General features: G+C 50.4%; 1 protein-coding gene across 4 annotated transcripts in view; it reads left to right on the forward strand.

Moving 5' to 3' along the window:
* The window catches only part of Ptpn14 (protein tyrosine phosphatase non-receptor type 14), a 146658-nt gene that overhangs the window by 102805 nt on the left and 21018 nt on the right, over window positions 1–22835 (forward strand). For all 4 annotated transcript variants that reach the window (XM_006972081.4, XM_042258826.2, XM_076548193.1 and 1 more), the window contains 8 exons: window positions 2118–2188; window positions 2923–3010; window positions 7547–7635; window positions 10536–10623; window positions 11527–11609; window positions 14949–15006; window positions 17562–17640; window positions 19589–21060. In XM_006972081.4, coding sequence (XP_006972143.1) covers window positions 2118–2188; window positions 2923–3010; window positions 7547–7635; window positions 10536–10623; window positions 11527–11609; window positions 14949–15006; window positions 17562–17640; window positions 19589–21060 — 2028 coding nt within the window. The remainder of the gene's footprint in view (window positions 1–2117; window positions 2189–2922; window positions 3011–7546; window positions 7636–10535; window positions 10624–11526; window positions 11610–14948; window positions 15007–17561; window positions 17641–19588; window positions 21061–22835) is intronic.

Below are 22835 nucleotides of genomic sequence, written 5' to 3' on the forward strand. Positions count from 1 at the left end.
ACAGGTGTGTGGCTGTGGCACACACCCTGCCATTTGTCACTCAGCCTCTGCCACGCTCACACATCCCTGGGGGGTACATACCTCTGTCCCCCCCCCCCCGCCCCCCCCCCCGCCCGACACAGGTGGAGGCATTGAGTTGAGTATAATAGCAGGAGGGTGCCTTTGGGCATTTTCAAAGTTGGAACTGGGGGTTTTTAATGGAGCCTTTTGATCTCCGGTTTATTCTGTTCTTCATGCCTTTTAGAATTAGCACCTGGTGTGGCTCGAGATGCTTGCAGCTAGTGTCTCAGGCACACAGCATCCTTGCAGTCTCACAGCTGGAAGCTTGCTTATTTCCCAGGGTTCCCTTGGGAGATAGCTAGACAGTAAAGTGCTCGCAAGGACTTGAGTTTGATTCCCAATCCCAGTGCTGAGGAGGCAGAACCGGGTGGGTCCCTGGAGCTTTCTGGCCAACTGGCCTAACCTACCTGGTGAGTTCCAGGCTAGTGAGAGTCCTCGTGTTTAAAAACAAATAGCAGCAAAAAACAACCAACCCACCAAGGTGGCGGACATCAAGGGGCACGAGCTGAAGTCATTTTCTGCCGTCCACACATGCACACACATTCATGTGCACACACAAATGCCCCTGCGCGCGTGTACACACACACACACACACACACACACACACACACACACACACACACTACACAAGTGCATACCAAGCAATTTAATAAAAGTGCATCTGGGAGGCAGATAGACAGGGAAGGAAAAAAAAAACTGCCCGTGTGGGTCTCACTGTCTGTGGGAGCTGTGCTGTGTGGGTCCCACTGTCTGTGGTAGGAGCTGTGCTGTGTGGGTCCCACTATCTGTGGGAGCTGTCTGTGTGGGTCTCACTATCTGTGGTAGGAGCTGTGCTGTGTGGGTCCCACTGTCTGTGGGAGCTGTGCTGTGTGGGTCCCACTGTCTGTGGGAGCTGTGCTGTGTGGGTCCCACTGTCTGTGGGAGCTGTGCTGTGTGGGTCCCACTGTCTGTGGTAGGAGCTGTGCTGTGTGGGTCCCACTGTCTGTGGGAGCTGTGCTGTGTGGGTCCCACTGTCTGTGGGAGCTGTCTGTGTGGGTCCCACTGTCTGTGGGAGCTGTGCTGTGTGGGTCCCTCTGTCTGTGGTAGGAGCTGTCTGTGTGGGTCCCACTGTCTGTGGTAGGAGCTGTCTGTGTGGGTCCCACTGTCTGTGGGAGCTGTGCTGTGTGGGTCCCACTGTCTGTGGTAGGAGCTGTCTGTGTGGGTCCCACTGTCTGTGGGAGCTGTGCTGTGTGGGTCCCACTGTCTGTGGTAGGAGCTGTCTGTGTGGGTCCCACTGTCTGTGGGAGCTGTCTGTGTGGGCCCCACTGTCTGTGGGAGCTGTCTGTGTGGGCCCCACTGTCTGTGGGAGCTGTCTGTGTGGGCCCCACTGTCTGTGGGAGCTGTCTGTGTGGGTCTCACTGTCTGTGGTAGGAGCTGTCTGTGTGGGTCCCACTGTCTGTGGGAGCTGTCTGTGTGGGTCTTACTGTCTGTGGGAGCTGTGCTGTGTGGGTCCCACTGTCTGTGGGAGCTGTCTGTGTGGGTCTCACTGTCTGTGGTAGGAGCTGTCTGTGTGGGTCCCACTGTCTGTGGGAGCTGTCTGTGTGGGTTCCCACTGTCTGTGGGAGCTGTCTGTGTGGGTCCCACTGTCTGTGGTAGGAGCTGTGCTGTGTGTGTCCCACTGTCTGTGGGAGCTGTCTGTGTGGGCCCCACTGTCTGTGGGAGCTGTCTGTGTGGGCCCCACTGTCTGTGGGAGCTGTCTGTGTGGGCCCCACTGTCTGTGGGAGCTGTGCTGTGTGTGTCCCACTGTCTGTGGGAGCTGTCTGTGTGGGCCCCACTGTCTGTGGGAGCTGTCTGTGTGGGCCCCACTGTCTGTGGGAGCTGTCTGTGTGGGCCCCACTGTCTGTGGGAGCTGTGCTGTGTGTGTCCCACTGTCTGTGGGAGCTGTGAGCAACAGCAGAAACCGAACACTTGAGCCCAGTCTTCTGCAGGAGAGAGAGAAGGAATGTGTCACGGGGCGACACCTGACCAGGGAGCCATGACAGATATCACCCCTGACCTGAGTGTTTCCTTTCTTCCAGGATTTGGCACTGGAGGAAGCTGTTCTGGAGGAGCTGACCCAGAAGGTGGCCCAGGAGCACAAGGCCCACAGGTAAGGCAGGCGGAGGCTGAGAAGGCAGCCAGCACGGCTCACTGTCCTACCCCTGGCCTGACTCACGCGGTTCCCGGCTCCTACCGTGTGCCTGGGCTCTGTGTTATTATTCTGAGTGGAGCTTGGGGGTGGGTGGGGAGAGCTGTGCTCCTGCTTCCTCACAGCCCCTCCTCATATTCTTTTTTTATCCTCTCTTCCTCTCCCCCCTTCCCTCCTCCCTCTTTAAAAATTTTCCTTTTTAAAATTGTAGAAATTGTCATAGTCCTGAGCAAAATAGCATCTTTTTAAAGCAGACAGCATTGCTCACAGGGATGTATTGAATAATCAGTGATTTTAAGGCTATGTCTCTTAAGTGAGTAATTTACCTTTTCTTTTTCCTTTTCTTTTTCTTTTTTTGGTTTCTCGAGACAGAGTTTCTCTTTGCAGTTTTGGTGCCTGTCCTGGATCTCACTCTGTAGACCAGGCTGGCCTTGAACTCACAGAGTTCACAGAGTCCTGGCTCTGCCTCCCGAGTGCTGGGATTAAAGGCGTGTGCCACCGCTGCCTGGCTACCTTCCCTTTCTTATTCAGTTTTGAGTAAAAGGCTGTTGAACGTTAGTTAATGCCACCTTAACAAGGCACCACCCTCCCAGGTGGAAAGAAATGATTGTCATCCCTGTCAGGATAGGGACGTTTTCCGCTGACTGACTTTGTACTGCTGCCCATTTCCTCCTCTGGTGCTGTTTTGCTTGTAGTGGGATCCTGCCTGCCGAAGCGGAGCTGATGTACATCAATGAAGTAGAGCATTTGGATGGATTTGGACAGGAGACCTTCCCGGTGAAGGTAATGAACCTTTCCTGCCCCTGCACGTTTTAAAGTTAACATGGATTGCCGTGGGCCAGAGTGGCATCCCCTTCTCAGTGCCATGTGACGCTCCCTGTCTGCCCTGTGACACAGAAAGACTTGACAAGAGACAGCTTATAGGGCAAGGTTTGCTTTAGCTCACAGTTCAGGGGGTGCAGCCCTGGTGTTGGAGAAGCCCTTCAGGCGGCTGCTCACATTGCATAAGCAACCAGGAAGCAGAGTGAACAGGAAGTAGAATTGGGCGGCAAAGCCTCAAGACTCATTCCCAGTGACCCACTTCCTCCAGCAAGGTTCCATAACCCTTCCCAACAGTATTACCAGCTGGCATGAAGTTTTCAAACACACGAGCTTATCAGGGACATTTCTCATTCCAACTGCAGCAGTTAAGAACTCACTTTAGGTAAAGTGAATGCTTTTTCTGAGCTCAGAGATTCTGTGGATTGATCATTAGCAGATTATACTCATCTGCTTGGACGGTCATCTGAGTGAGTCCTTGCACCAGCGTATCCCACACCTTCAAGTATCAAGGTGAGACCTGTCTTTTGTGTACCAGGGCAAGAAGCTGACGTCCTGTGGGCGTGAACAGCGAGGCTGGCTAGCAATTTTCTTCTCATGCGTCTTCTTTGGATGTGGGGACGATCATTGGAGAGACAGACTGAAGCATCTCCAATAAGCAATCATTTTTTTATTTCTCCAGCTCTGCAGAGCTGTGTGTGGTGGGTGTTTTGTGGAAGCCGTGTCTAGGAAATCATTAAAGCACACTGCATCCTTTGTAACAGCCCCACCTACTAGAGTGGGTGTGGCTGGGAGCATCATGGAGGCCATCATCCAAGCTCATTTTCTCTTCTCTGCTGACCAGCTCTTCAAAAGATGGAGTTCCATCAGAAGCCTAATGCGGCTGGCACACCCCGGCGATCTGGGAGATCCCCATCATTTCAGCACACACACACTTCCCTCCATGTTGGCGCCGCGGGCTGCTTTATACGCACTCTGTTCCCGCTCTGTTGCTTGCTTGCAATTTGCCTTAATGAGAACGGCCTGTGAGCATCCAACAGACTCGAGCGAGGTGGCCGCATCTCGTCAAAGGGGCTAAATGGCTCTCTTTTAGATTTGTTTAATTTTCTTTTGCTTCTCTAATGGCCGCCCTTGGTAGGGCTGTAATCCATTTTCCTCGTAGTAATGCCTGGCGAGGCCATCTGCAGCCCACTTACAGCAGCCCATATATAGCCACCATATTTCGGGTCACTGAAAAAAATCAGTAAACTTTTCTCTATTTCTACCAAACCTTCTTCTCTGCCTGGAAGTTGGGGGTTTCCATTGTTGCTGTCATTTGCTTATTTTTAGTGTCCGAACTTTAGGATTGGAGGACACTCAAGCTAGTGCTGACATCTACCTTGCCGAGTTTCGATGTGTTTCTAGCAGGTTCTTCAGTGGGTTCTTCAAGGAATTACTTGCCTACCTTGGAGTGGGTGGTGGGGGTGGTAAGCAGTGCCGATCTTTTGGGAGAACTTTGCTGAGCTGCCAGATTCCTCCAATATATCTGTCCCTGATGGAGGTGACTGTCCACAGACCCCATGATTCTGGGTGACCCCGGATGGCAGGTAGGAGCAAAAGACAGTAGGGGTGGAGAGTGGCCTGCCTTGAAGAAGTTTGCCTAAGCAGACAGCTGAGTGTGCCGGGTTAGAAAGTGAGACAGGCAGTGTGGCCCCTGTGAGCACTTCCAGTTAGAGCCAGGTTTCCCATAAGGGGTTCCCCAAATGTCCCCAGCCCTCCTTGGCACCGTCTCCCTTCCTAACCCTCCACATACACCCACGTAGCTGCTGGCTGAGGTGTTCCCATATCTGTGGGCTCCTCGGCGGTTGCTCAGACGTGGCTCCACCCAGGACTGCAGCTCCAGCACTCTCCTCAGTGGCGTGCCCAGCGTTAAGTTGGGTCTAGTGTGACGCCTGCTGCATCCAGTATGGCTCGGCTGCCTGGGGCATCCCTTCTGTGTGTCCCTCCATTGTCCTGCTCCAGGAATGGCTCTTCCCGAGTCACTCTTACACCTGGCTCTGGTGTGGACCTGCAGGCAGAGCAGCCAGGGTTTTCCTGGAGGGTCTCCTTTCCCTCCCTTCTCACGTCCCCACCTCACTTCACACTGATCTTTCTGTGGTGTGACTTACCTTTCAGCTTCTCTTCAGCATAGAAGCCATGTTGTTTCATCCTCCCCAGTTCCTGCTGCACCCCTCAGCTCATGGCGTAGCTCACACTGACATCCGGGGCAAAACTTTCTTTCCACCGCTGTCTGCGGGCTGGGGTTCCTGGGGTGCACACCGTGCCTGACCTCTTCTCTCTTCACACCTTTTCAGGGTTGACTGCCAGTGGCTGTCTTACCTTAACCCAAACCCCTCAGAGGCCTTGCAATGTCAGCTTTGAAGGAGGGTCCCTGTCTCTTGCTGTCGTGGCTACCACCTTGCTCCAGTGAAAAAGCAGGGGACCTCGTGATAACTTCTCCAAAGTTCAGTCTTTGCCCACTGTGTTCTGATAACCCTGGCGGCCAGGTATCCTAGGCAACAGGATGCCTCTGACTTGCCCCAGAGCCCAGGCTGAAGATGAGGAGTCCGGGGGTCCTTAGCAGAGGGCCCCATGAGTGGCTAGCTAGTGAAGTCCACAAGGCCTGCCTGTGTCACAAGGCTCCCAGTCACCAGTGAGCATCCACAGTCAGTGGGCACAGCCAAGCATCGCCCTGCAGAATGCCCCAGTGTTTACAACTGGGGCTGATGGGATAAGAATGCAGCAGCCTGGGAGAGGCAGACGCTGCAGGAAGAATCATTTGGTGTAGTGCTTACCCAGCATGCTCAAAGCTCTGGGTTCATTTCCCCACCATGTCAACTAGACAGAGTGGTGTCCAACTGTAATCCCAGCACTCGGGAAGTGGAAAGGAAGCCCAGACGTTCAGTGTCGTCCTCACAAACTCCCTAGTGAGTTCATAACAGTTTGGGATATAATAAGACCCTATTTAAAAATTTATAAAAATAATCATTGAGACAGTTTAAAAATTTCCGAAATTAAAAATATATCAGAAACGGGATGGAGAGATGCTCAGTGGTCAAGAGCACTTGTTGCTCTTGCAGAGGACCCAGGTTTGGTTCCCAGCACCTGCAAGGCAGCTTACAGTTGTCCTTAACTATAGCCCTAGGCAGTCTGCCATCTTCTTTGTCTTATATGGGCACCAGACATGCATACAGAGCATAGGCATGCATGCAAGCAAAAGACCCATAAAATAAAAATAAATATTTTAAAAATTCCTATTAGAAATGGAAGACAATAGAGAGATTCAAGGAGGAAATCGAGGCAAGCTCATCAAACCCCAGTCATGGAAAGTGGGAGACGGGAGGAAAAAATTAGCAGACTACCTGGAGTGTTGACTGTCTGAGTAATTCAGGAAACAGGAGGCAGTGCTTTGGGGGTGGGGCTGCCTGAGGGCCTGAGGGCCAGGATTGAAGGTCTGGAGAGATAGCAGCGCTTGGACGCCAACAGGGGGAGGGTGGGTGAAGTTTGTCACAAACCCAAGTGATAGCCAGCTCTTCAAAGTATGGAGATGGATGGCTTTTTCTTTAAAATAATAATAATAATAATAATAACAATAATAATAATAATAATAAATGAAAGAAAAATGGAAACTAACTAAAACTTTAGTAGAAGTTCCTGAAGGAGAAATGGTCTATAAATTTGAGAAGAATCATAAAATTGCCTCTCAGTAGAATGAGGGAAAGAGAGACGTGCGCTGGGGTCCCACCCAGCTCCATCGCCCGGTAGCTAGGACGCCAAGCAGCTGTGTGGCTTCCTTCCTCCTAGAGGTTTGGACTGGGAGGGCGGGCGCCTGTGGGCAGACTGCAGACAACCGCTGAAGATGAGTGCTGTCCCTTGCCTTGTAAGTGTCTGTATCTTTCAAATGACAAGTTAAACGGTATGCATTTGTTACGTACCGGTCTTCTGAAACCTGGATGTATGTAGGATGGGGAAGTCAAGCTAACTCACCGGTGTGTTATCTCGCAGTCTTAGCATTTTTTGTGGGGTGAACACGAAATCTGTTCTCAGTGAATTTTTGAGAATACGGCGTGTTGCTGCTAAGTACAGTCACCATGATGCACAGTAGATCCCCGAATTTGTCCCTCTAATTTAGTTAGGGCTTTTGTCTTGGCTCGCATCTCCTCACCCCCGCAGCCTCTGTTTTGCTCCTTGCTACCCCGTTCTCTGCTCTGATGCGCTCCACTCCATCTAAGCGAACACAGTGTTTGTCTCCCTGTGCCTTTCTTATTTCACTTAGAATAACAGTCTCCAGTTTCAAAAGCCAGAGGATCCTCTTTGAAGCCCACCCTGTATTCCACTGTGTGGCATACAGGCACACCATACCACACCCCATATCTTTCTCCATTGGTCTTTTGGCAGACACTTGGGCTGTTTGACCTTGGCTGTCGCGATGGCTCAGCAAGGTCGTGGTGGTAACAAATGCCTTCTGTTGATCTTCTGCAGGACAACCATGGCAACAGCATGCACCTTGGCATTTTCTTTATGGGGATTTTTGTGAGGAACAGAATTGGAAGACAGGCAGTCATATACAGGTAATGTGTCCTCCGTTCTTTCCCTTCAGAGACTGCAGGCCATGCCGTAGACAGTTGTTATACAATGAGTTAAGAGCCACACTGGACCTGAATGGATTTCATTTCCTCAGTTCAGATGAAAGTAGCCATCTTCAGGATTGATGGGGCCAGGGGAAAAATGATATTGCTTTTCCTAGAGGTTCTGTTCTTTCCTCTCTGGCCACAGGAAACATGAATTTCAAGTCTCCAGAGCCACTGGGGCAGACCTGGAGAGTGGGAAGGGCGGGTTCTGTAGTCAGTCCTGCTGATTGCCTTTGTTGGGACTGTCCCTGGCCATTTAGATTCAAACCAATTCTACCCTCAGCCCTATGCCCTCTGCCTGACCACATGGACTGGACAAGGGCAAAGTGATCTTTATATTAACAAAAGGATTGATTGCCTGTAAAAGTGTGTTTTGGAGGCAATTGATGTGTGATAACAAATGAAATTACCTGAGCGCTTTGTTTTTGTTGTTGTTGTTGGGTTACTTGGACCCTTTAACCTTCTTTTCCATTTAGTACAAGCAGACGCTGTCCAGGGATGTGGGGAATGCCCACTAGCTGGCTCTTTGCATGGTTGCCTATAGGTTCCGTGACGACAGCATGCTCACCTTTGTGTACCTGGATAGTCTAGCCCTGTGTTGATTGACAGGATACCATTCTTGTGTGTGCATCTGATGAATGTAGCTGTGTAGCTAAGGCCGGTGATAAACGACAGCTCTAACAGGCAAAGCTGGAGTTCTCAGGATCAGTTAGGGCTGACTTTTTAGACAGTTTCCAACCCAAACCATCCTGGTAAGTGTTACTGATCTTAGATCACCACTCTGCCATTACTCTTATGATTTTTCCCACTTGATTTTTGAGGCTACAATGAGTACAGAGACCTTTAGATTGAAACAAACCTTTAAGGGCTTAGGGAACTGTACCTTAGTTGGCAAAGTCTTGCAAGGACCCGACTTCTGTCCTCAGGACCCACATAAAAAATGCTGGGTATGGTGGCACAGGTTTGTGATCCCAGAGCTGGGAGGCGGACACAGGTGGATCCTTGGGATTCACTGGCTAGCCAGACTGACTTGCTTGGCAAGTTCCAGATCAGAAAGAGACTGTCTCAGAAACCAAGGTGGATGGTGACTGAGGAATGACGAACTCAAAGCTGTCCCCTGGAGATCCCACATACACACGCATGTGAACCCACAGCAACTTGAGCACCCCTACACACATGCTGCTGGACTGGAAACAGCCATGTGCAGATGTCAGGACCAGAAGCCTCTGCAGGGTTTGTTCCGTTCCCCCAGGAGCTGTTCCCAGGTGGGCACAGGGGGAGGAGGGTCTGTAGAGCTTTGGCAGCCGCTTTGAGGGAATTCACCTAGAAGAAAGCAGTCTCCTGTCTGGAGATCCTAGCAGCAGCAGGTGGCCACTCGGCCAGGTGTCTCTGTCAGGGAGCATTTGGAGAGGGGAGAGGAGTCCTGGGCATGTGTGGGGAGCATGGCTGTTCTGCAGTGGGCAGGTGACCGGGGGTAACTTTGAAAAGTCCAGGTAAGAACTCAGACTCGGGAGTAGACTCGGGTTCTCACCAGTGTCTACATCGAATCTACTCTAAGGAGGGGCAAATCAGCCGCTTTTTCTGCTTTAGATAGGACGGGAAACTTGAACTCTGTATAAGAGGCTGGCTCAGTGCACTGATTACAGATGTGGAGACATGGAGTCTCTACCAGATGAGGAACCTGTGGTCTTCTGGGGTCTCTTGAGATATCTAAGCCCAGAATTAAAAGCTTGCACCCCAGTGTGGTGGGGAGTGAGCATTTCAGGAGGCTCTTCTTCTCTGGGTGAGTGCTAGGAGTGAGGAAGGGCTTGCTAGGGCATGAGACTCCAGAGGTGAGCCCTTTAAGAAGAGCTGGAGATAGAGCCCAGATTGTGCACTATCTGCCTAGCACGCAAGCAGCCTTGCACTCAGTCCCCAGCACCATATAAACATTGTGTGTAGTGGTGGAAACAGGAGAATCAGAAGTTCAAGGTCACCCTCAGCTACATGGCATGTTTGTAATCAGCCTGGAATATTTGAAACCTTGTCTTAACAAAAAGGAAAGAAAGAGAAAAGAAAAAACAAACTCAACAGAGATGGGGGGAACTTCAGTGAGCACAACAGAATGCAAAATAGACAGATGGGGAGCTGTCTGTTGCTGGGGCATCTGCTGAAGCCTGAGCATTGAAAAGATGTCTAGGAACTGGCTCCAGGGAGAATGGGAGGCAACCAGTGATTATTTCCTGGTGTCTGGCACACGCTTCTGGGATTAGAGTCCCCACAAGACCCTGGCAGACCACAGGCCCCACACTCGGGTGGATTCCCTGTGTCTTCCTGCCTGTATCCATGTACATTCAGTCAGTCCCTTGCACATCCATTAGAGACAGGTCTCTGGGGACAGGCTAAGAAAGCTCGTATGTGTTTGTTTACATGAATGATGCATAGATACATAAAGAGCCATTGGGCAGTTTTTCCAAGATGGCACAGTGGCTCTGAAGTGCACACTGCAATAGAGCTCCAGCTGTGCATTGAAAACATTCAGGGGGCATGGGAAGTGCCTCATCGGTGGACACCCGGGAGAACGGTAATGAGATCCTTGCAGATTTTTCTCCTAGCTATCCACAAAGAAAACTGCATCTCACCAACGAGTGTCACGACGTAGATTTATTTTAAATTGAACTGTTAACTGTGTGAGTTAGTGCATATTGCATTTCTTTCCGTCTTCTCCTTTGAGAGGTGGAATATTTAAGCTTTTGCTAAAAAGAAAAAAATAGTTAAATCATAATTGTAAGATGAGACCTTTCTCGTGGTGGATACAGGGACCATCTTTGAGTAAACCTAGACACATTTCTTTGGCCCAGGTGGAATGACATCGGGAGTGTCACCCACAGCAAATCAGCCATCCTGCTGGAGCTGATTGACAAAGAGGAGACAGCACTCTTCCACACAGTGAGTCCAGGGGTCTGCACAGCTCAAGGAGTGATTTTTTTTTTAAGCTAACAATGTCCTTGCCTCATTCTCCATGTCCTAATACTCGCATGTCCAAGTCTTTTAATGTTGGGACACACTGTTGTTATCTACAAAGTCTACACTCAAGGACTTCACAATCAAGTCACACACACACACACACACACACACACACACACACACACACACACACCTCCTCATAATATTTTAAATATGTTTACAGTGTTGGGCTGCCTTCCCTATGGCTGCATGTTGGACACAACTGTCCTCCCTAAGGGACTCTGTGCTCTTGAAGGGTTTCTTTCTAATACCTGCCTGGTCCTGCATGACTTCTTGCAAGTGATGAATGTTCCCACTGGTCACAGTCTTCCTTAGGTGACTCCTAATTGTGTCAGACTGCATTTTCTGTTGCTGGCTGGCCTGGATTTTTCAGTCCCCTCATAGGCCACACTGTCTGGAGTCAGTTGGCTCTCTACTGAGGTCACTTCCCAGGAGCCAAGACAGTTCACCTCATCATCCTGCCTCTGGTTGAACGACATTGGTGTTAATTGTATTAATTGTCGGCCCTGCCTTGATTCAGTTATTTGGTTTGAAAGTTCTGGTTTAGAATCAGAATAAGCATGCCAGTTCATCCTTGCAGACCCAGCACCTTTGATGTGAAGAATTCATTAACAGGTGGTCGGTCATCTCTGCCATCTTCACCGGGCCATGGTAACTCGGACTCCATTGACACCACCAAGATTGATTTGCTTCCTGGCCCCATGTGTTACTTTGTCCTTCAGATGAAAGGAGAGGACATGGGTGTCTACACAGAGCAATCTCTGTGAAGCACATCTCTAACCAAACAAATGCTTTTTTTTTTTTTCCCATCTCTTCTTTTCCAAGGATGATATTGAAAATGCCAAGTATATTTCTCGGTTATTTACAACACGGCACAAATTTTACAAACAGAACAAGATCTGCACTGAGTAAGTAAATGTGTGGTCGCCCTCCCTCTGGATGGCTTGGTCCTGTTAAATTGAGTGCTTCTGAGAAGTTGTGGTCCTCTGTTTCTAGTCGTCCTTTTCCCTTGATCTCTGTAGTCCATCGGGGGAGTCCAGAGCCAGTCAGGAGTGAGAGAAGTTTAAGTACGGTCTACTGCAGTGCGTGTGCCTAGAGAGACGATCATTCCCAAATTGACTGTAAATGCCTAACTTCCTGGATGGGTGGGCCACATCAGTGCCTTTCCGGCACTCGGCTCTGAGTTCGGAAGAGCCCAGCTGTTCCCAATTTGCCCAGGTGCCCCTCCGTGTTAGATGTGGAGTATATTCAGAAGTGGGGAGCGGAGTGATGAGCCAACTTAAAAGAGAGGACGCCGCCGCTGGAGCGGCCTGCTTCCGCTCACAGTTGGCCAGCCCTGCGTGCGCTCCTGGGTCATGCCATCTGACTGCAAATGAGAGGCCAGGGTAATTAGAGGGGGATTTGGAAGGCACTCCGAGATGGCACGCATCTGTGTGTCTTTTTAATTTAGTTCGGAAATAAAGATGATACATCTGAGTCTGATTGGGGGCGCTTCCTCGTGGCCTGACCTCGGAGACGGCGTGCCGGGGGCCCCCTCTGTCGTCGTCGTCTTTGCTTCCGTTGATTTCAAAAGGCGTTCCTCCGCAGAGCGCATTTGCCGCTTGGGCCCCCGAGGTGTTTAATTTTGGTTCAGAGAGCATCAGGGATGTAAATGCAAGAGAGGAGCTGCCTTCCCGTGCCCACAGTGGGCACATCCAAGCAGGGTGGGGTATCGCTGGACGGCAGGGGTCGCTGGAGAAGGCAGCTGCTCAGAACTGGAGCCCCAGGGCAAGGCAGACTTTCCCCCTCCACGTTGCACAGGCTCTTTCAAACCGGGCTCCGCAATTACTCGTTGCTGGGGTCTAAAAGCACATTTGATAGTCTAGGCCTACCAGCAGAGTTAGCAGAGGTGGGTTAGGAGGGCCACGCGAGGCCATAGCCATGGCTTCTGCAGACACTCATCATATGCTTATGGTTCTCTTCTGCTCTTGCCTTTGAATCGGGATGGTGGCCTTGACCCCATCAAGCATTCCATAGCCGACTTCTGAGTGGGTGTGAACCCTTTTAAGAGTTGCTGTCTTCTTTAACCATGTCTCAGTCAATGGCTTCGTTCCTGTGTTCAACTTTTAGGCTTCTCCTGGGGTCTTTTCTAATATCCGTGAACACCACATGAAACACTGAAAATCAGGAATTCTGTTCTGGGGTAACCCTGCCGTTCCTCTTCCTCCCATGGCATGGGGAGCACTTACCCTCATCCTTCCCACATACACGTTGAGCTCTATAATCTCAAGTCAAGGGCATTCCTCTAGAGTTTTCTAGCACTTGAATCATCTCAGTAGGCTCCTTCTCCATCCTGGACTGTCCACTCATCAGCCACTCAGGCTTGTCACCCAGGATCTGCCCCTGCCAAACTGGTCCTTGCCATCTGGATACCTCACTCCAGGGCATGGTTGTTGCTCCTCCGACCTGGGCAGGAAGAGTTGGAGGACCATGCTTAACTTGGAAGTGATAACACTGAATTTGACCAGCTGCTAAAAAACCTTCCTCATTATTGCATTGTCTCCATGGTTTCACCAGAGTAAAGATATTTATCAGCAAGCAGGTAGAAGGGCAAAATCTCCAAATCTGGAAAGTCGTCATTTGAAGAATTTTGGCCCAATGAGAAGTCTGTATCTTATCTTTCATTTTGTTTTTTAAACCCTGTGTGGTATTGGGATGTCCTGATCGCCACTCTCAAGAATGGGTGTGCTCCGGCTCGTCACACCTCTCTGTTGTTGTTTAATCAGTGCTAAAGTGCTGTCTCTTTAAAGATTTGCTGGGTTGGGCACACACCTCAGCTGTGGAATATTTGCCTGCTGTTTGCTGGATTTGACCCCCAGCATCAGAACAGAGTCAAAACCAACAGAAAAGGCATCTGGCTTGATAAGCATTGCAGTATGTATTATCTTTATGGGCTCAAACTGAAAAATATTGTCTCTATTTTGGAGTTTTATTTAAACTGGAAGCATGTTCAAAATATTTTCATTATGCACATACACACGGAGGTTCACAGAGGGCACTGTTTTAAAAGTCCATGTCATGTGAGGTTTTCCAGCCTTTATTTCCTCTCATAATATTTCTTTAGAAGTAAGCCTCGTTCTTCTAGTAATAGTGAGCAAAGCATCACAAAAAATGCGTTCCCAGCATTTTGAGGATGAAAGAGAACAGTGACAGGGTTGAGTTCTTAGTGTTGGTGTGCGGTCGTGAACCGTGTGTGCTGCGTGTGCAATCGTGACCGTGGGTGCTGCGTGTGCTGTGTGTACGTGTGTGCAATCATGACCGTGTGTGCTGCGTGTGCTGTGTGTATGTGTGTGCAATCATGACTGTGTGTGCTGTGTGTGCAATCATGACCGTGTGTGTGCAGTGTGTGCTGTGTGTGTATGTGTGTGCAATCATGACCGTGTGTGCTGTGTGACTGTGTGTGCAGTGTGTGCTGCGTGTGCTGTGTGTATGTGTGTGCAATCATGACCGTGTGTGCTGCGTGTGCTGTGTGTATGTGTGTGCAATCATGACTGTGTGTGCTGTGTGTGCAATCATGACCGTGTGTGTGCAGTGTGTGCTGTGTTTGTATGTGTGTGCAATCATGACCGTGTGTGCTGTGTGTGCTGTGTGACTGTGTGTGCAATGTGTGCTGCGTGTGCTGTGTGTATGTGTGTGCAATGACCGTGTGTGCTGTGTGTGCAGTGTATGCTGTGTGTATGTGTGTGCAATCATGACTGTGTGTGCTGCATGTGCTGTGTGTGCAATCATGACCGTGTGTGCTGTGTGTATGTGTGTGCAATCATGACCATGTGTGCTGTGTTTATGTGTGTGCAATCATGACCATGTGTGCTGTGTGTGTGCTGCATGTGCTGTGTGTGCAATCATGACCATGTGTGCTGTGTGTGCTGTGTTGTGTGTATGTGTGTGCAATCATGACTATGTGTGCTGTGTGTATGTGTGTGCAATCATGACCGTGTGTGCTGTGTGTATGTGTGTGCAATCATGACCGTGTGTGCTGCATGTGCTGTGTGTGCAATCATGACCGTGTGTGCTGCATGTGCTGTGTGTGCAATCATGACCTTGTGTGCTGTGTGTGCTGTGTGTATGTGTGTGCAATCATGACCGTGTGTGCTGTGTGTGCTGTGTGCTTTGCTGGGCTGGCCCCCTTCTCAGCTTCCCTTGTCTGTCTGACTCGTTGACCTTTGGTCAGCAATAATGATGGTTCACATTTTAAATGTTTCATACAGACAGTCAAATTCTCCACCCCCAATCAGACGCCAGCCCACCTGGAGCCGGTCCTCACTGGTATGTACATTTCCTCAGTCGGTTGGGATTTGAGGGGAGGTGAGTCAGGGTGCCATGGCTGGGGGAGAATTGCTGGAAATATAGAAGGCCACAATCCACTTGCAGAAGGTGTAGTAAGTATCCACTGTGTCCAGCTGAACTCATGGGCACCTCCCTCTTCTCTACATGTGGTTTGAGGCACTCCCCAGCCTTATTCCAGGCCAGAATGATCATCTACCTTCAGACCATTTGCTCATCTGTCCTGGTAACATGTCCCAGTTTTAAGTGCCCCAGATTCCAAGGAATTCACTGCCACAGATAGAGCCAGGCAAACTAGCCAGAAAAATGCTTCTGAAATGAACCGAAACCAAATGAGTCTGGTTAACGGTCTCAGTATATTGAACGGATGGGACGTTTTCTAATTTCCAGACTTTAGTCAATAAAGCCCCTAGCCTTTGGTTGATTTTCACTTTTTAAAAGCTGTCATTTTTCCTGGTGATGTGAGCAGGACGCACAGCTGTAGTTCCTGTACATGAGTCCTGCTGCAGGCTCTTGTGTTTCTCGAGGGCGCTGGGGCAGAGCTGCCATGTTTCTTTTCTCTTTGTCTTGTGGTAGCTCTTTAAGGCGTGTGGCCTTCCTACTCGGCTGCTTGTCCAGTTCCCTGGAGTCGATAGACATGAGCACCAAAGCGTTTCTCCATATCCAGTGTGTACCTACCCTGTCTTCAGCTTCTCTCTTCGAAGGCTTAGGGGACATCCTTCCTTCCTTCCTTCCTTCCTTCCTTCCTTCCTTCCTTCCTTCCTTCCTTCCTTCCTTCCTTCCTCCCTCCCTCCCTCCCTCCCTCCCTCCCTCCCTCCCTCCCTCCCTCCCTCCCTCTCTCTCTTTCTTTCTTTCATTCAAGATCATGGCCCAGCCTCTCAGAATTCTAGACTTGGGCCACGTGGGAAATCCTAAGCCCATGGGTGTTGCTGATGTTCATGGTCATGGCGTTTTTATCACAGCAACAGATACCAAACTAGAACACCTGTCTTGTGGCATTTATTTCTGTATTAGCAGATCTGAGGGAAATGTTTCATATTAGAATGAATACATAAGGATTGGACATTGATGTAGCTCAGTCCTTGAGCATTTGTCCGGCATGTGAAGGGTGAGAGGCCTTAGGTGGGTCCATCCTAACACGCCCCCTTGTCAAAAAAAGAAGAAATTAAATAATATAATCCAGAAACAGCATTTGAAAAATTAGCTATTATTGGTTTTTCACTGTATACTTAGCCCAGTTCATAAAGTCACTTAATGATTTAAAAACAACAAACCCGAGCAGAAGGCAGCTGTAAATCAACCTTCTCTGTGTTTCTGTTCCTCATGTCATTGTGTCCTGTCCTCACTTTAAGTTCATAAAGCTGACAGTCCTTCCTTCCCCACCATAGGAAATTTTAGTTGAATTATGTGTTGTCAGCAAAAGGAAGACTACTTTGAAATTGCAACTCTAAAATCATCCACCAGGTCTTCTGGGATTATTTAGAAGTGTGAGCAGCGCCTTTTCCTTGGCACCTGAATTCTCTCAGTTCATTTCAATGCTTTTCTTCTCTGATTCCTATTGAGGTTTTTTGTTGTTGTTATTGTTGTTTGCTTGTTTGTTTGTTTTTGGTTTTTTGAGACAGGGTTTCTCTGTGTAGCTTTGGAGCCTTTCATGGAACTCACTCTGTAGCCCAGGCTGGCCTCAAACTCACAGAGATCCGCCTGCCTCTGCCCCCCAAGTGCTGGGATTAAAGGTGTGTACCCCACTTCTGAGTCAGTTATCCTGAGATAATAACTATAAGGGTAGAGGAGAGAGGAGACAGACCATTCCCCCAACATCAAGTACGCCCTCTTCTGCAGCGGGAAGTGGTTCAGAGTGGTCTAAATGCCACATTCAAGAGTTGGTGGGAACAATTCTGCATTGGACAGGAGGGTGTCCTTTCTAGATTCAAGTGCCTGTCTGGCCCATGCCACATGTGATTTTGCAGGGGCCTTGAGATTATGTGCATCATGTTTTCTTTGTTTCTTCCTTCCTTCCTCCCTCCCTCCCTCCCTCCCTCCCTCCCTCCCTCCCTCCCTCCCTCCTTCCCTCCCTCCCTTCCTTCCTTCCTTCCTTTCTTTTTTGGACTCTATGTAAATTCACCACTGGGCCCAGCCTAACTTAGCCCTGACCCTACACAAGCCTCCCATGGTTCTGTGAACTGGAAACCATGGGCTCTGCTGCTCTGTAGGGAGCCAGTTTTGGACACAGCAAAGCAATCTTGACTACATCTGTTACAAAGGCCCAGAGAACATGGCCAGTGTCCGACACCCTAATGAATGGCTGCATCCAAACTGTGGATGCTGGCATTTTTTCTCTCTCTGACCTTGAACCAATTCCTGCTGTTCCCAGCATCACTATGAGATGGGAGCTTAGGTCTATAGAAGAGGGGGGGATCAGAGGGGTGGCCTACAGAGCAGCTGTAGTATGCTTCCCTGGGTGGGGGCGGGGGGGGGCTGGTTTTCTGTTATCTTTCTAGTGTCTTTGTGTCTCAGCATCCCTCTTTTCTCTGTTTCAGCCAAGGCAGCAGCCGTACATCCTGCCTCCCATGCATGTGCAATGCAGTGAGCACTACTCGGAGACCCACACTTCCCAAGGTAACTGCAGCTCGTCCTTCTTTCTCTGTAAGACAGAAGGCAGGGTCCCAGGGCACAGCAAAGAAGCTTGCTAGAAAATGTCCATGATGGTTTGACTTTAACTTTGTTATTTTCTAATCACAGTGGCCAGCAGATTCCATTTGGGAAATTAAGCATATCAGCTCCCTGGAAAGAAAAATCTCCCAAATTTGGGTACCTAGGAAGAAGTGTATCTAGGCAGAGCTGGAGCATGCGTTCTTGTCTTCCTTCCCGTTCTTAGTGGGCCAAGGGTGGAGACTGACAGCCCAGCCTTCCCAAGTGCACTTACTTCACCCCTGTTGCCAATGCCGGGAGCTTGGAGCAGCCACATGGTGGTGGGGTGACTGAGAGAAACTCTCACCCTCATCATTCAGCGTTTCTTCTTATCCTTCCTTCAGGCCCTTTTTCTGTGTACAGGGGCAAGAATGAACATGGATCCTGTGGCCATGAGGCGTCGGGAGCTAGGCGAGGGACTTGTTCTGTATTGTCTCATTTAATCCCACAGTAAGCCTGTGGTACTATTGTTTCTATACAGAAACAGGGAGACAGATTAGTGCTAGAATTTGGATATGAGAACTGTGTGTGTGTGTGTGTGTGTGTGTGTGTGTGTACCATTTGCATTCCATGCCCAGGGTGGCCAGAAGAGCATGAGATCCTCTAAAACTGAGGTTGCAGCAGCTGGGAACCTACACATGGGTAACCCTGCATATCCAGAATGGGCCTGACTTAGAAACTGGCTTTTGTAGCTCGTGGGATGGGGAGATGACTCAGTGGTTTCTATTACTGTGATAAAACACCATGATCAAAAACAACGGTAGAGAAGAAAGCTTTATTTCAGCTTGCAGTTCTCAGGTCACATTCAACATGCACAGTATACTGGGCCCTCCCACACCAACCATTACTCAAGAAAATGCCCCTACAGAATTGCCAATCATGTGGAGGCATTTTCTTGATTACAATTTCTTCTTTCCCATATATAAAGTTGGCATAAAAAAATTCCAGCACGATAGTTAAATCACATGCGGTGCATGAGCGAGGGCCAGAATGTGGCTCCCTAGAATTCAACACAAATGGGGGTGAGGGTGGTGGCCCACCTGAAATTCCAGCCTTGGAAGGCAGAGGTGGGATCCCCGGCACAAGATGGCTGGTGAGACTAGGTGTATCAGAAGCTCAGAGTTTAACTGAGGACCTCGCCTGAATGAATCAAACAGAAGAGTGACCAAGGCTGATTCCTAGCATAAAGCATTGCTCCTGCATACAAGTGCATGCACACGGCCCCCACCCATGCACACCGCAAATACACGTGAAAACAGCCGCTGTATCCCTTTAGGCTGCAGCCCTTGTTACTTTTTACTGGAATTAAGCTTGGTGGTGGAGCTGGAGGGCGGTTTCAGGGACACCTCAAAAGCTCCTGATTCTGACTTTGCCATCCACTGGCTGCTTTCAGAAACCACAGCCATGCTGGCCACACCGCCGGTCTTGCTTCTCTCTGAATGCTCGGCAGTCCCTTAGGTTAAGAGCCCTTTCCTGATGTAGTCAGAGAGAGTCCTTCTGTGGGTGTGGCAGTGTCAAGTCCATTACTCCATTAAAACTCTTGACTTCCTGGCCCAAATAGCCCGTTCTGCCCCTAAGCTGTGCATAAGAGGCCATGTCTACCCAACAAGTAGCTCATTGTCTGAATCTAATTATAGCAAATTTGAGACTGCCTACGCGATGCCCACGCCGTACACTTTCTTCGCAGTGTGCTCCAACACATTCTGTACATGGCCACTTCATCCGAGATAACAGTTCTTTGTGTCATATGCGGGTGAGGGTTGGGGAATTTGCTTTTGATTACCTATTTCAGTCAGTCACTCCAGGGACATCGGGATGAGCTCTGTGGAAACAGTGTGGCGTGATGGTTCATGGTCCTCTGTTTGACTTTTTGCAGACAGCATTTTCCCTGGGAACGAAGAAACCTTGTATTGCAATTCTCACAACAGCCTGGACTTAAATTACTTAAATGGTACAGTCACCAACGGCAGCGTGTGTAGCGTCCACAGTGTCAACTCCCTCAACTGCTCCCAAAGCTTCATCCAGGCTTCTCCAGTGTCCTCCAACCTCAGCATCCCCGGAAGTGACATCATGAGGGCTGACTACATCCCCAGCCACCGTCACAGCACCATCATCGTGCCGTCTTACAGGCCAACCCCCGATTACGAGACAGTCATGAGGCAGATGAAGAGGGGACTGATACACGCAGACAGCCAGAGCCGGTCTCTCCGTAACCTCAACATTATCAACACCCACGCCTACAACCAGCCTGAGGAACTGGTGTACAGCCAGCCGGAAATGCGGGAGAGGCACCCCTACACGGTCCCATACGCGCTCCAGGGGGGCTACGGCCACAAACTTGTTAGTCCGGCTGACCAGAGGAACCCCAAGAATAGTGCAGGGCCCTGCAAGCCAGGGGCCAGCTCCATCTCGCACACAGTGAGCACTCCAGAACTGGCCAACATGCAGCTGCAAGGAACACAAAGCTACAGCACAGCCCACATGCTCAAGAACTATCTCTTCAGGCCACCGCCCCCTTACCCTCGGCCTCGGCCTGCCACCAGCACCCCAGACCTCGCCAGCCACCGCCACAAGTATGTCAGTGGCAGCAGCCCTGATCTGGTGACTCGGAAGGTCCAGCTCTCTGTCAAGACCTTCCAGGAGGACAGCTCTCCTGTGGTCCACCAGTCTCTGCAGGAGGTGAGCGAACCCCTTACAGCCACCAAGCACCACGGCACGGTGAATAAGCGCCACAGCCTGGAGGTGATGAACAGTATGGTCCGAGGCATGGAGGCCATGACCCTGAAGTCACTCAATATCCCCATGGCTCGTCGTAACACGCTCCGGGAGCAGGGCCCTTCCGAGGAGGCAGGTGGCCATGAAGTGCATGGGCTTCCCCAGTATCACCACAAGAAGACCTTCTCAGATGCTACCATGCTAATCCACAGCAGTGAAAGCGAGGAAGAGGAGGAGGCCCCCGAGGCGGTGCCTCAGATCCCCATGCTTCGGGAGAAGGTGGAATACAGTGCCCAGCTGCAGGCTGCCCTGGCTCGAATTCCCAACAGGCCCCCGCCTGAGTACCCAGGGCCAAGAAAAAGTGTCAGTAATGGGGCACTGAGGCAGGAACAGGGGACCCTTCTTCCTGCCATGGCCAGAGCCAGAGTGCTGAGACACGGGCCATCCAAGGCCCTCAGTGTCTCCAGGGCCGAGCAGCTAGCCGTCAATGGGGCCTCTCTGGGTCCCTCCATCTCTGAGCCTGACCTCACCAGCGTGAAGGAGAGGGTCAAGAAAGAACCTGTGAAGGAGAGGCCCGTGTCAGAGATGTTCTCCCTGGAGGACAGCATTATAGAGAGAGAGATGATGACTAGGGTGAGTGTCCCAACTCCCAGGTCATTGATGGTAGGGAGCTCTAGAGCCGGAGCCCTGGAGGAGGGAGGCTTCAGGGGGCGTGCTGGGCTTTGAAGAGCCGTGGGCATTTCAGCCGAGAGTGTGGATGTCAGCAGATGTCGGGTTTGCTTTGTCAAGTGACACCTTCCGTCCCTTGTGGCTGGTGTACTCAGTACAAGAACACTGTAGTGATTGAGCGTGTCCCTGAGCAGTTTACCGCTGAGCCCAGGTAAGTCCCTGAGGAGCTTCCCAGTGAACCCCAGTCCCCATCAGATTCGCTCTATGGGAAATTCACACGTGCGTGCACACACATCGTACATGCTTGCACACCACATTTGAAGACACGCTGCAGTGTTGCTGTTACAAATAACTCTTCACTGGGATGTGCACAGCCTAGAAAGCTAGTTCTGTTGTCGGGGCAAGGCCACGTGGCGGTAGATGTGTATAAACAAGAAAATAAACACCTCTTACAATGAGAACATTGTTGGGTTGTAGTTGCTGCTGGAAAAGAGAAATCCTCCATCACTGCTTTCCCTGGAAAGCCTGGCCTCCATAAAAAGTCGTTCAATTATGTAACTAATTGAGCCAATTGACTTCTCTTCCACTCCTCAGGGCTCTGCTGTCAGGTAGTTTGCTTTGTTGGAGGTCATTAGGCTCATTCCGGAATCTTCCCAACTAACTCATCCTTGGGAATCAACCCAGACAGAGGAAGTGAAGGCCAAAGCTTTACAGAAGCCACGCTGCTGGGTCCAACCTTGTTACTTTAGAACTGGCTGAAGGCAGCTCAGCCCCGGGGTTCTGGTGGTCCGCAGGGTGGTGACAGGAGTCAGCCTGCATGAACTTCATGCTTCTTGCTTTGCAGATGGAGAGGGGAAATTGTGAAGATTGTACCTGTGCCTCTGGGGATAAACGTGCACACACACACACACACACACACACACACACACACACACACACACCTTTGGCTGGAGATGGAGTGAAATGCGGGGGTGGGTACCATGAAGAGACAGCTTTCCCAGCTTGGAAAAAAGTATTTCATTGGTATAAAGTGATGTTTCAACACTTCTTGGCTCCCGGCCTTTTAAAAGCTGCCTTGGCTTCAGGAATCCATCACCATAAGCATTGAGCTTCGGGGCTGGCCCTGCCAAGTTGGTGAGACTTAATGATGTCCACATGGTCTTGTAATCTCGTCTTGGCCATACTCGTGCTCTCTTGTTGTCCAGATTAAACAAATAGCCTGCAGCCAGAGCCCTGGTGCTGGTGCCCTGCTTGGAGGCACCGTGCGAAGGGCGAAGAGGGGGGCGTTTTCTGCTCTCCCCTCCTCCAGTTCTGTCTCATTCCAGGATGGTGGATCATACCACCTGGCAGGTTTACCAGTTAGCGTTTAGCTCAGGGACATGACTGCCCACATCTACATTCCCGTCCCTGTTAGACCCCCTCACGCAGCCTCATACAGCGAGGAGTTCACAGGCTGCTACCCTTGGCCAGTGTCCCAACCTCAGAGAAGGACTAGGATGTCAAGCAGGAAGGCCGCCTGTGCCTGTGGCTCCAGCACTCCAGAGGAGTTTTCCTCATTGTCTGTGTTTGTGCTCGCTGGCCTAGGCGGCAGCCACACGGCTTCCCCACTCCTCTGTGTGTGGAGAGCCGCAAAGGAGGCTACTGCAGCCATACCAGCCCCTCCCACTAAGAGAACAGAGAGAAACCTCAGCCTGTGTGGATTGTGAGGGGTGGGTACAGTGAACCCCCTGTTCTCGGTT

Source organism: Peromyscus maniculatus, chromosome 11, assembly GCF_049852395.1.
Source record: "Peromyscus maniculatus bairdii isolate BWxNUB_F1_BW_parent chromosome 11, HU_Pman_BW_mat_3.1, whole genome shotgun sequence".
Lineage (NCBI taxonomy): Eukaryota > Metazoa > Chordata > Mammalia > Rodentia > Cricetidae > Peromyscus > Peromyscus maniculatus.